The sequence below is a fragment of the Podarcis gaigeae genome, assembly GCF_964106915.1.
Source record: "Podarcis gaigeae genome assembly, chromosome: 8".
Taxonomy (NCBI): domain Eukaryota; kingdom Metazoa; phylum Chordata; class Lepidosauria; order Squamata; family Lacertidae; genus Podarcis; species Podarcis gaigeae.
In genome coordinates this window covers 32,989,506-33,003,349 of record NC_139684.1, presented here as the reverse complement: position 1 = coordinate 33,003,349, position 13,844 = coordinate 32,989,506, and the positions used below count along the sequence as shown (strand labels likewise).

Sequence of the window (13,844 nt, the reverse complement as noted above, 5' to 3'; positions counted from 1 at the left end):
TAGCTGCCTGCACAGGCCTTTGGAACAATAGGGTGGAAACAGTATTATGGCATCAAATCCTGCTGAAACAGAATTATGACCACATATTCAATAACCAATGGGACAGGAGATGTGTATTCATTCTTCCATTTTGGAGTAATATCTTGGAGTCGCCTCCCTGGTTGGAGATGTCTCCCTATGAACTTTTGGTTGTAATGTGGAATTTTGGGGGGGGAGTGGGCTAGTGAAGTGTTGATCCCTGCTGCAACCTTCCTTTACTGAAATTCCATTTTGCTTTCTATGAAGCTTACTCAAGACTGTAGCTTGGCATCAGTGACAATTTAACTATAGCTCTGATATTTCAGCTGCCTTTTGTAATGTGCTGTGCTAAATGCTGTACCATTCTTAATCTATTTTTATTGCTGCTTTTATTTCTTACATTGTATCATGACTCAGTGATGTGTTGGAAGGGGAGCTTAGAGAGCTTTTTCAAAAGGGAAGTTCAATCAGTTCTCCCTCCCAGTTCTCCATTAACATTTCCTGCCTTGGCCAGTGGCTTCCTATAACTTCAGGCGGGGTAACTTCCCATTCCAGGAGAGGCAAGGGATGCCTGCAGGAATTTCTCATCAAGTGTCTCCAGACTGGCTAGCAGGAAGACAAAGGGTTGCATTCCTTAGCAGTGAGGGTCGGAGGGCAAAATTTCCCACAAAGCTTGCTCTACAGGAGCAGAGGAGGGAAAAGATTAGCTGAGGAATCTCTCTGCTTCTGAGCCAAGGAAGAATCTCCCACTGACAAATACAAATTGAGCAGGGTTCAAGAACGATAAAAATAAGCTGGTTAACGGTAGCCAAGGGAAAGGAAACTCCAGGAATGACATGTGTGTGTCCTCCCCTTAGGGTTTCAGTTATCTGTCTGGAGAAAATATATTTAGGAAAAGGAGGGCCTTCATCTATATGAATTTGCTACCTGGTGCCCGTATTGGATACCCTGCTTTCTCCCTTTTAAATAAGACTTGTCTAAAAAGTTCTAGTGAGGGCCTTTTCTGCAGTGGCCCAATACAAATTTAATCTGATGATAATGGAGCATGGTCAGCAGTCAGTATGTTGACTGTCAGCTGGGAAAGAAAAATAGGGCAAGAAGTGGGGACTTGAGTACCTAACAGCTTACAGTATCCTCACATAGCTGTCTAGGTTTTTAAGCATCTGTTAGAAGGTGAGGATACACTGCATAAGAAGAGCCCCACTGACTTGGTCCAAAAGGCCCATCTAGTCCAGCAGCATCCTGTTCTTATAATGATCACCAGATGGCTGTGGGAAGCCTGCAAGCAGGGCCTGAGTGCAACAGCACTCTCTCTTGCGATTTTCAGAAACTGGTTTTCTGATTGCTGCTGACAGAGGAGGTAGAATATCACGGCTTGCCTTGTCTCTTATCACTACAATAATCAAATGCCATCCTCATTTTTGTTTAGTGTGTATGAGAACTAAAGCTTTTAGCATCATGGTGCTAGTACTTTGGATAACTGTTCCCATGGAAATTAAACAGGCAGTTACAATGTTTTGTTGCCAAGTGTTTTGTAGAGAATTACTTTGATTCAGGGTTGTTTGTTTGTTTTGTGTTTTAAATGATTTTTAAATGATTTTAATCAGCCGCCCAGAGTGGTTGGGGCAACCCAGTCAGATAGATGCGGTACAAATAATAAATTAACAAATTATTATTATTATTATTATTATTATTATTATTATTATTATTATTTTACACCACAATATATATTTTTTTAGTTGGTGGTTCATGAATACTTTTATCAAACACATCTATAAATGAACATGTTGAAAAGCACAGATTGCAATACTGAAACAAAGGGGACTTCACAATTTCACTCTCCATTAGGAGGTCCTCTTATCCCATAACTACCAAGCTTACTTAAGTATTTTTGGTGAAGGGTTTTTTCAAAGTATGAGTTGTTGCCAGTGTTTTTCCTACTTAGAGCAGATCCATTGAAAGTAATGGATATACCTAACTTACGCCCATTTATTTTATTGGGTCCACTATTCAATTGGATACAACCCTATGTACACAGTGTTGACTGGATCACCTCTATATGTTGGTTGACACTCAAAAGTAAAATATTTACTAGGAGTTCTAAAACATCTATTGTTCTTTTGCAGGACTTAGTTGTCTTAGGGTGAGGGTTGCTGTACTTGACTAGATTGTTTTCAGTTGATGTCATGATAAACCTGCAATCCTACGTTTGCCTGCAGAAGCAAGCCTCATTGCATTCTGTGAGATTTGCTTCTAAGTAAGTGCACTGCACTGTGCAGCCCTAAGTTAATAAAAATTTCCCATTGGCTTTGAAAACGTTTTTAAAGAGCAGTACTGAATATATGAACCAAAAGCTGGGCTTGTGTGGGGCAATTATGATGAAAGCTTATTTTGAGAGTGAACAAAAGGAATTGCAGCTGGCCCATTTAAACACACAGTTTGCAGCAGGGAGCATATTTCCAAGAGAGTCAAAATAGTGGGTGTGTCAAAAGTGGTTTAAGCAAGCTGACCCTACCAGTATAGCTTGCAATCTTGCATTGATCAAATACCTCTGGGTGTGATGAGGTTGTGACTTCAGAAGCCCTGAGCTATTCATGACCAGAATAGATTTGCCCTGCTTGATGTGGGAGAAGATGGGGGAGGGGCAGGAACAGCTGAAAGAGCAATAAATAAAATGCAGTGGAAATTGATCCAACACCATACTGCGTATCTGAAGTGCCTGCCTGTAACCTTGTATGTTTGTAAAACAAAATTCCCACAAATACTAATTGTACCCACAACTTTGTACAATAAAGTAGTGCTGGTCGTGTGTTCACATCTATCAATCAAATCAAAGTGCCTGTGGCCTGCGGTGGATTGCAGAACCCCATGTCCTTTGTGCACCGGGTGTGGTAAGAAAGACCCCCTTCCGTCTGTATGGTATGATTTTGTACACTAGTCAAGTAGTGTGTTGCACATGGAGTTCTTAAAAGCCAAAACTGCAGCCATATATTAAGCCCTGTGAAGGATGCGTCTCTCGCTCACATGCCCAAGCTACATTCCATGGAACAAGGCCAGGGCTAGTGCTGTCTTGCATAGAATCATATGACATTTAAGCACTGTGCTTTATTCATGCCATGCTACATGGATGGACGTTTACTAGAACTTCTTTTATGTGAAACAGAATGCTGAAAACGTGTCTGTGCAAAACGTAAGGCTATATAACCTTTAAAAGGTTAATTAAAATGTAATTTAAACAGAAGTCATTGTGTGCGGCCTCTGTGAAACAGAAGGTTTTTAGACAAGCAAGAGCTTCAAATAACCCAGGGGGTGGGGAACGTGTGGTCCTGTGGATGGTGTAGGACTCCACCTCCCATTAACTCCAGCCAGCAAGGTCAGGGATAATGGGAGTTAAGAGTACAGTAATGTCCAGAAGGCCACAAGTTCCTCATCCCTGCAATAACCAATAAGCATTATTAACTGGGTTGTGTAAACGACCCATTTTGTATTGCACGCAAATGGACTCCTTTGTGGAAATGAATGAATGTGCTCTGAAAACACCCTATGATGACCATCCACAATATATTTTGGGACAACAGCTCCCATTATCCTTAGCCATTGGCCATGCTGGCTGGGGCTGGCTGATGGGTGTTAGAGTCCAACAGCCGGAGGGCTGCTCAGGGGGAACAGTTGCTACAGCTCAGTCTGGGAGACCTCATTCTCTTCTGTGTGTCACATCTCTCACAGCTGTTATGTCACTAACAAGCCTCTGTTCAGAAATGCCCCTGTGAGCCAGCTGGCATCTTGAGATACTTCAGGCAATCAATAGATAATTATTTCCCTCCTTTTTTACCAGAATGATCTCTCTCTTTCATATACTTGTTTCCCTAACTATAACCACTGCAGATGTGGCTTTCTCATTCCATGTAGAAAGTGTTATCAGTGCTAGAAGAACCTTCAGCCTGAAAGGAAAGTTGGCTCTTGTGTACCATCAGCTCTTTATTTTGTGTCTGATCTCATTACAACTTTTCAAGGCAATAAAGTCTTTTATAATAATCAAAGTTAAGTTTCTGATATTAAACACTATTTTAACAGCACTATTATTAACAAATCAGCCAGGCCATATATTGTCTAGAAAGGCTTTGCTTCTTCCTCTACCATTTCAAATGAATCACTTCATTAATTTAAAGCAGTCAAAGGAGCAGCGGGGCAGCAGACTAAATTCAATGCAGTTACTCTCTAAAGCAGGAGTGGGGGAGCCTTTGGACCCCAAATGTTGTAGGACTTCTCCTAGCCAGCAAGGCCAATGGTGAAGACACAACTCGCCACCTCTGTGGCAACACTTCCTGACTGTTCTAAATTAGACTCTTCTAGTTTCAGAGACTCTCCTACGATTCAAAGCTGCAAGTCCTTGGTCTATTGTAAGAATGAGACCTCAGGACAATCCCATGTGCAAGACCAGAACTAATTAATTTGCATACCCATTCAGCTTAAAAACCCGAAGTGAACAATACTGTAGCTTGGCATCAGTGACAAGTGACAGTTTAACTACAGCTCTGATATTAAAGCAAGGTAAAATCTCAACATTTGCATCAGGTGGGGTGGGGGTGGAAGAAAGCAGGCTTCAATAAATTAACAGGCAGATTTCATGAAGGCTCATGTGATTGGATATTCTGCTGCTGTATCAGTCTACCCCTTAATTGCACAGGGGATTAACAATTAAGAGCTTAGCATTCAAATCTATCTCTCTGGACTCCTGTCCACTAATGCACATAAAGACCAGTAAGAATGGGCAGCAAGTTTGTACCACCAAATGAAGAAGAGCCCTTTCACACATTCTAATCTCATTCCAGTGTTGGCTACTTTTAAACACTCACACATATTTTTTTTTTGCATCCTGCCAGATGAACATCAGCTTTGCATTTTGTTCCTTGAGTGAGCCCAAGTCAATCTGCTTAGAGTTTACTGTTGAAGTGATCAAGTTTTGTCTTGGCTGAAAATCCCCCATCAAAAGCGGCATTAAGAACTTCATCCAGGCAGCTTGTCATCACAAAATTCAGATCCTGCCGTACGTTGGCGGCAATTTCCTCAAGATCCTTTTCATTTCTTTGAGGAATGATAATTCGCTTTAGTCCAGCTCGGTGTGCTGCTAGAACTTTGTCCTTAATTCCTCCAACCTGTTTAAATACACAGAATGAAATGGGGAGAGCAGAGAGAATTTAAGGAAGATGCTACTGGCAGAAATAAGGCATTGGGTTAATACTATGCTATGTGCAAATAATTTTCTCAACTTGTTTTGTTAATGTTTTCGCAAACCACTGCATCAGACGCCAGTGTTTTCTTGCCAACTCTCTTGTCTCCATGTCCATTTGTTCCCTTCATTCCTTCCTTAAAGAATCCAAGTTATGTGAATGTTTGTCAAACAGATAAAATGTATTAAACATATACATAATTTGGGTTTGCCACGTACAGATTTGAAAGGGGGGGGCACACAAAAACACATGTAACCCTGGACTATGTGTTATTTAATCAAATTTATATTCCACCTTTTCCCATCATTAAAAACATACATGAGTTTCCTAGATGGTCTCTCACCTAGGAACTGAACAGAGCTGAAGCTATTTTGCTGCAGAAGGCTTGCTTTGTGATGTGTGTGAGCCTTCAGGTCATTCCCTGGGATCATTAACCAACAGGACTGCCTTTAACCTGAATCACTTGTTTGCCGATCTACACAGAACAAAGCAAGTGTAACAGTTATGCAGATTCTGGTTTTTGTTTCTTGTGTGTATTGGGGATGAGAGCAGTTAGCCATATTGGTTCAGCCACCCCATTTTGGCCCCAGCCTGCAAAATGAGAACACTTAAGACTACAAATACTGGATTTGCACAAGACCTGAAACCAACCTCAAGGGAGGGAAAGGAGCAGAAAAGCCCCATCATCAGTTTTAGCCCAATGACCAATCCTGAAAAGGTCTCGATTGGAATAAGGGCTGAAACTGGCAAAGGACTAATTCCTGAGATTAGTCAGTTTCTGGTCCAGTGCAAACTTGCTCTTTGCAGGCTTGCATGGCGCCTTGCGATGTCATATGGAAGAGGGAATGTTTTCTTGCTTGCTGTTGGTGACGTCAACCAACACTATGCACATTCCAGAAAGCACTTCAGATCACAATGGCCTGGGCTAGCTGAGGCATGTGTCAGTTTTGTATTTTTATTTTTGTAGCAAACCTATGATAGATGATTTTCAGCAAGTATAATGAAATCCCCGCAGAAGAAGTGCCTATACTGCCCTTCCATCTGAGGGTCAGAGTGGTTTACAGTTACATAGATTGTTTAATTTTGCCTAGCATCTAAATATATGTAACAAAGGTGCCAGGTGAGTCCCCCTGGGGAGAGCATTCCACAAGTGGGGAGCCACCACAGAAAAGGCCACTCATATTCCTACCCCCGGCACCTCATGGAGGAAGCACATGAAGAGGGGCTGAAGGTCGGTTCTTGTGAAGAAAGGCAGTCCTTGAGGTATTGTGGTCCTGAGCCAATTAAGGCTTAATAGGTCAAAACCAGCACTTTGAACTGGACCCGGAAACTAACCATCAGCCACTGCAGTCAGGCCAGGATTGGCATATGTTCAAACCATATTGCCCCAGTGAGCAACACTTCCAGTTCTTGGAAGTGGTGTTTAACCAAACGTCTAGGGCAGGCACATCCAACTCCCAAGGGACTGCGATCTACTCCCATTGTAAAAAAACAAAACCTGACTGTGATCTACCCATTGACATTAGAGGGAGGAGGAGCCAGAGTTGTTGAGCTTTTTTGGGGGAAATGCCATACATCTCTCACCAAAAAAACCCATAAGAATACAAATGCATGCACTGATTAAGTCAATGATCATATCCACGATCGACAGCAACAAACACCAAACACTTTATTTTAATCCCGAGATCGATAAGGGCCCCGCGATCAACCACGATTTACCAGGAGCACCCAGGGATCTACCTATAGATCAGGGTTGACCGGTTGAAGATGTCTGATCTAGAGGTATTCCTAGCTGTCATCAAGACAGAAGTGGGAAGGAAGTAAAACTGGCTGAATCTGGTAAAAGAATTGCTTCTTCAACAGCTCCCCAAAGAACAAAGTGATGATGCGACCACAGTTTTCAATTAGGCAATATCTGACAATATAAGCCCCACCCGCTGGAATAAATTACTATTATCTTCTCTGTTGTCTTGCAAATGTTGCCTGTGGCAGATCTCTAATGTAGAGCAGATCTGAAAAATAAAGTTCATGTGCTAACTGTTTGCTTTGTAGAACTGTGTTATCTTTACCAGACAACCTTCAGTAGCGTGACTAGATTAAAGAATTAGAACTAGTATTGGAATGTGCGGTGTGTTGGGTTTTTTTGTTTTGCAGGGGGTGGGGCAGGGGATGAGATAGAGAGATAGAAAGCCTCAACAATATCGTTATCTGCAAAGAATACTTACTGGAAGAACAAGGCCTCTTAGAGTAATTTCTCCAGTCATGGCTACATCTGAACGCACGAGCCGCCCACTGAACAAGGAGGCAAGGCAGGTTACTATGGTAACACCAGCAGATGGTCCATCTTTTGTGACAGCTCCAGCTGGGAAGTGCAGATGGATGTCTGTGTTGTCAAGGAGATCAAAACTTCCAGAAGCTTTAAGAAAGAGAATTGGGGAGGGGGGATGTTCAGTGTGGAAAATTCAAACCTGCGGTGCTTCTGGTCTTTTGTTCTTTGGGGAAAAGCAAACAAACAAATAAACAAACCACATCACTGGAGGACTTGCATTCCAGACGCTTGTTCCACTTGGCAGCAGAGCATTTGAAAGGAGATCTGCTCCGGGTGGTGGAGGAGGGGGAGGAGGAGGAGGAGGGGGAGACAGAAGGATTAAGGAAGAAAACACCTGTGTCAATATACTCTGCTACACTTTGAATCTGGAAACACTTTCCCAGATAAACCGGTTTAACAGCAGTAGGAACACTTTCCATGGTACTAAAATGAATTGATTGGATTAAAAATGGTGCCCTCCACTTAACTGGGCAGCAGATTTTTTTTTTTTTAAAGTTACTTTTAATTTTTTTTTAAGTGTTTATAAGAACTAGCTGAATAAGGTCCATCTCAGCAGAGGCATTCCCTTCCGCACATGTGGGAGGAGAAATGCTTCTTAGGTGATGATACGGGGTATGCAGGCAATAAAAGCACTGGTTTCTTCCAGAATTGCTGGTTTTGATCAGGCAAAAATGTATGCTGTTCGAAGTAGTCAATAGTAAATTCACTTGGATAAATCTGAATGATAAAATTAGTTAGAACTGTTATCTACTGTGGCTTGCAGAAGGTGGGACACCCAATTTTTGCCAATCATACCTACCTGCCTAGGCACCCCTCCCCTCAAAATTCCTTGTTGCTGAGGTTGGGGGACACTGAAATAGTATGAGCTATGGCACAGAGGGCTGCACTAGTCAGGGCCCCAGTGGAGAAAATCAGCTGCCCAGGTGGAGATGCTTTTTGCTAAGCCTAAGGCAAAGTTGGATAAACACACTGAGCATCGCTAGGAAGTGTCCTGAGTTTTCAAAGCATACTTTGAAAACACACACCACCTTTGGGATCTGTAAAGTGGATCTGGACTGTAACTCGCGAGTAGAGCACATGGTTTCGCATGCATTCAATCCCTGGCATCTCCAAGCAGGACTGGGACTCACTATAAGGTAGCTTTCAATGTTTTCATGTGCCTAGTATTATCTCCATGTTACAGATGAGGGGCTGAGGCTTAAAGCACATCTTTAAAAAGCAGCTAGAGGGAAAACAGCATTCTTAGCCTTTTGTAAAAGCAACCTTAAGAAACCAAGGTGCAGTTCATTCACATGAAGGCAAGTCCCTCAAAGCCAATACCGTGCTGTTTTTAATAGCGGCACTCTTCTTAAATATAGAATTTCCAGCTGAGGCCATTTACAAATTCTTTGTTTATTTGGAAACATTTCTATCTGCTTTTCAGTTTATGTATGTCCTGAGAACTGGAGTTAAAAAAATACAATCAAAGCAATTACTGCAGCAAGAAGAAAGAATTCCCAGACTAATTTAACCAGACAGCAGTTTCAAAATATACAGTACTAATTCAATTCCAAGCACTCTTAAAGATCAAACCCTTGCCCAAAAGATAAATTTAAAAAGAAAAGCTTCTGTTTTACATTGGGTTGCTATAAGGCTCTTTGGGTTAACCAAAGTGGTGCATTAAGATATTTAATATAATAAAATGGAGACATGTCAGTGCCTTTCTTAGCCAGCCTACTGTGTTTCCAGCCTGCTAATCATAAGCCTGATTTTAACTGGTAAAGGGTTGGTAAAGTTGGGACAGACTGCCCTGTTTGTTCTCTGCCAGGTCTTCTTATGGGTAAAAAGTAGGCTAGTAAAAAACTGAGCAGGCTAGTATTGTTTGGCGGCTTATTTACATGGGGTGTGATGAGGCCCAAACCTGGGACCTTTTCCATGCAAAGCACTTGCTCCCCCACTACTCAACAGTCTCCTTTTGCAACTTGCCCCAAGCTAAAAATGCCTTCCACCAAAAATGTATGGTGTCTGCCAGAGGCTTGATGGCCTCCACTTCTATAGTCCGAGGCAGGCAGCAAAAGCCAGACATGTTCAAAACCTATTCTATGCATGCATGAAGTATGCGCCAGATCTTTCCATTCATGCCTTCTCACATACCATTTGTCAGTAGGTATTTCTTTGCATTACTGCGCAGCCAGCTGATGGCAAGATGTGCCGACTCCTTCATGACATCGCCCAGCTGCCCGGTCAGAGTCAGCTGGCCTTCCCCATCCATGCGGCTGGCTTCTACAAACATGATCTCCCCTCCTAAAGGAGTCCAAGCCAAACCTATTGCTACGCCGGGTTGATTCAGCCGCTCGGACACCTGAAAGAGAGAAGCACAGTATTTCTATTGAAAAGGACAGCTCGGCGCCGAAAATAAGGCTCCCACTTGAAATAGGTCTTCTGATTTCAGTACTGCAGAAAGGCCAAGATGGGTTTCTCCTAATGACCCTAATAAGTGGTTTCATGTAAATGTTAAATAGCATAAGCAGGGGTGAAGCTGCCCTCCCCAATCAATGAAAATACATAGCAAACTAAGGTTCTGCTCCCCCTAACAAAAGGTCAGCCCCCCTGACAAAAGCTAAAGAGCATCTTGAACTGAGCCCAGAAACAAAAAGGGAGCCAGCAGAGACAGTATGCCCATGCTATTAGAGCATCCTTGATAATTATCAGAAATGGTCTTAGTTCACAGGCATTCTGGACAAGCTTCTAGGAACATTCCTAAGAGGATCACAGGAGGGGATCTCAGAAATGACTTCTGCTTATTGACTTCTGCTTATTATTGGGTGCAAAATAACAACAATAATAATAAATTTTTATTTATACCTCGCCCTCCCCAGCCAGAACCCGCTCAGGGTGGCTAACACCAATAAAATTACAATAAAATGTAATAGAAGGGGGGGGCCAGTTAATTAAAATACAGGTTAAAATACAATTTAAAATACAGCCTCATTTTAGTAGTGCCCCATAAATCAAAACCATAAGGGGAGGGAAACATAAGGGTTAGACTGAGTCCAAACCAAAGGCCAGGCGGAACAGCTCCATCTTGCAGGCCCTGCGGAAAGATGTCAACACTTTTGCAGCATGGATCATTTCCAGAATCCTAGTTTTTAACAAACAAAGCAAGCAAAACTTCAAGTGAAATGTTACCCTTTCAATACACACATTAATATTTTCTGGCTACACATATTTTTTCTTCCCTGCATCAGACCAAGGAAGCTAAGGACTGAAACAGCACTGACAATAGCTTTCTGAAAGGGTGGAGCTGCAAACATATACTCTGAGGAAAGTTTCCTAAGGCTAGGGTGCATGTGGGTGGGGGCTTAAAATGGGTGCTTCATAGAGCAGAGAATAGAGTACTGTTTTTTTTTTGTGTTTTTGTAACAGCAAAAATGAGTTAAAGTTTTTTGAAGTTGGCAGATGGAACTTTTCATTTATGCAGCAACCCAGAGATCTACCCTGTTCTTCAGTTTCTCCAAGTAAGGAAAGGTCAGCTCTTATACCTTCAACTTTAACTGCTATAAAGGAAGATGCTTTTTAAAAAGGGCTCTATCAAACCTTCACATGGGCCATCTAGCCAAAGCTAAGTGCCTTTCCGTCTCCCTGAATTAATGGGAGAGTTCTACAGAACTCAATGGGATTCAGAAGTGTTCCAACTCTGGTAGGTAGTGTCTGCACCCACAGAACTTCAACTGGCCCAGGCAGCTGTTGTACAGCTGCCAGACTGTTGACTGAGGCTGGCTGAATAGAACACATCTCACTTACAGAGCATCACTGCCTAATAGTTTGTCTCTAAGTACAATCTGAAGTGCTGGCTTAAAACCATTTAAGTCCCATATGGTTTAGGGTGTAGATATACGAAGGGCAACCTACTCCCAAATATTGAAGCCACATTTAGAGGCTCCCTGCTGCACACTTCTGAGACAAAGGGCCTTTTCAGTGGTGGCACCTCAAGTGCAGACTTCTCTGTGAAATTCTCTCCCTGGAAGGGCACACCTATTGCCAAGACTTGTGTCCTTGTAGCACCAAGTGAAGACTTTCTTATCCACCCAGATAATTCTATCTTAAAAGTTTAGTGTTAATGCTGCAGACAAACACCCCGCCCTGATTTTTAACCCATTTTCTGTTTTGCCACACATATGAGAAGTTTAGCTTCCAAATGGTGGGATGAGCTGCCACTGAATGCTCAGAGGAGTCCATTGTTGTAAACCTAAGGCAGCATTTTTAAAGCAAAGTGCTAGGCGAGTCAGCCTTACCCCCCCTAAGTCTGAGGGTAAAGCCTGCGGCTTCCCAGCTGCTGTTGGGACCCCCATCAGCCCTAACCAGCATGGCTGATGGTTAGGAAGAATGGGAGTTGGGCTCCAGCAACATCTGGAGGACCACAGGTTTCCAACTCCTGTCCTAACCTACAGCTTCCAGGTTGTCAACAGTCCTATACACCTGCTGTTTCCAGTGGCCATTAAGCAGCCCAGGATGCATCAACAATATTGTAAAGAAAACATTGCAGTTGGGACCAGGGTGGCAGCAGCCCTATGGAGCAGCAGAGACAGATGTGAGAAGAGGCAGGCCACAGGGTGTTCCTGGGCACACAAAGGGGTTTCGCATTTCAGGAAACCATCATGAGTTAATCATCCTCAGCCAGCACTGAGCCATCTCTCTTGAGAGAGGCAAAAGGGTGCTTTAGATATACACACTCAGACTCTGCCAGGATCGGATTTCGAAATTCCAGCAAGTGACATGTATCCGTCTGGGGTGTGCCATATTCTGATTCCACCAAAAGAGGTTTTGACTCTAAAAGCGAACTGTGACTTTGGAACAGCTGATTGAATTGATTCTTTCCAAAGCACCCTAGCTTATGAGATTATAGGCCTAACTTCTCTCTAATATATATATTCATTTGAAAAGGGCCTTTCCCTTCCGGAAGGGCCAGTCAATTCAATTACGGGAGGTTTTCAATTTCTCTCTGCCGGGCCTCCTCGAGCGGAGCGCTGACATGTGACTGGCCTTTGCAGAGTCTTGATTTCCAGCTAGTTATTGATGGCAGAGCGAAGGTTAGAGGTGAGGCTTTCTGAGCCGGGGGTGGGGTGGGGAGGGAGAGAGGCCCCACTGCAGACTGCAGCAAAGAAAAACAAACGGAACCAATCTGGAATGTTTTTCACAGAGACGGAAGTTCAGCGCTCCTCGCTGCAGAGAGAAGGGCAGCAGCAGCTTAAGAAGAAAGAAACCCCTTCAAGCATGCCAAAGCCTCACTTCTTTTATGAGGCTGCCATCCGGTAATCTTGGCCCCTGGATGTGGCCAGATCCTGGTGACAAAATCGCAAGGAAAAACACCCCAATGGTTCAAAGTTGCACACACATCTACTGGAGGTTTGACATTCCATTCCTAGGTTCTAATTTTTTCACTGGCCTTATAAGACCTACAGTTTAGTGGGAGCTACGTGCTACTGCATGTAATAAGAGGGGTTTTACCCTTGCGCCTGAGCAGAGCTCAGAGGCTTCAGATGTAGTCTGGATGTAACCAAGTAGCTTCTGGAAGAGCTTAGATTTCGTGCCACTAGAATAAGGTGGAGAACAGCAGGCCTGGGACCCAAATTCAGACCCCACCCCAGCCTTTCTATCTGGCCCATGGGACTCTCCCCAGAAGTCCCTTCCCAACCTGGCTGTTCTGAAGGTGGGGAAGCAAGCAAACCACCACCAACAACTAATTTATACAAGCTACAAAATAAAAAAGAGCAAAGATAGAAAATAGTCAATAATTACCTCCAGTTCGTACATTGGTGGCCCAAGAATGTCCTTCAAGGCATCTAAGTCAATTAGAATGGGCATTTCAGGTGGTAGAGCCAGATCGGCAGTGTCACTGAGAGAATCAGGTTTCGCATCTTCTGCAACATGCTCTCTACACTCTTAAGGTTAGAAAAAAGGTCACTTCACAGATATGATCATAAGAAACATTTTCTGGCAACTTCTAGAGCAGGCATAGGCAAACTCGGCCCTCCAGATGTTTTGGGACTACAATTCCCATCATCCCTGACCACTGGTCCTGTTAGCTAGGGATGATGGGAGCTGTAGTCCCAAAACAGCTGGAGGGCTGAGTTTGCCTATGCCTGTTCTAGAGAGAATCTTGACTGGCTCCACTAAATGGATGGGCAACCACTTGATGGAGCTACTCCTAAGGATCAATAATTCAGTCACATCACTTAACACAGCTACACACACACACCCAACCATTGTAGGGAAGCTGCATCTTC

At 43.2% G+C, this 13,844-nt stretch overlaps 1 protein-coding gene across 3 annotated transcripts in view; it reads right to left on the bottom strand.

Moving 5' to 3' along the window:
• Positions 1-3,978: 3,978 nt before the first annotated feature.
• LONP2 (lon peptidase 2, peroxisomal) overlaps positions 3,979-13,844 on the bottom strand; it is a 51,786-nt gene continuing 41,920 nt past the window's right edge. For all 3 annotated transcript variants that reach the window (XM_083750493.1, XM_083750492.1, XM_083750494.1), the window contains exons 12-15: positions 13,357-13,499; positions 9,712-9,919; positions 7,475-7,665; positions 3,979-5,174 (exon numbers count right to left, since the gene is read on the bottom strand). In XM_083750493.1, coding sequence (XP_083606619.1) covers positions 4,953-5,174; positions 7,475-7,665; positions 9,712-9,919; positions 13,357-13,499 — 764 coding nt within the window. In that variant the 3' untranslated portion in view covers positions 3,979-4,952. The remainder of the gene's footprint in view (positions 5,175-7,474; positions 7,666-9,711; positions 9,920-13,356; positions 13,500-13,844) is intronic.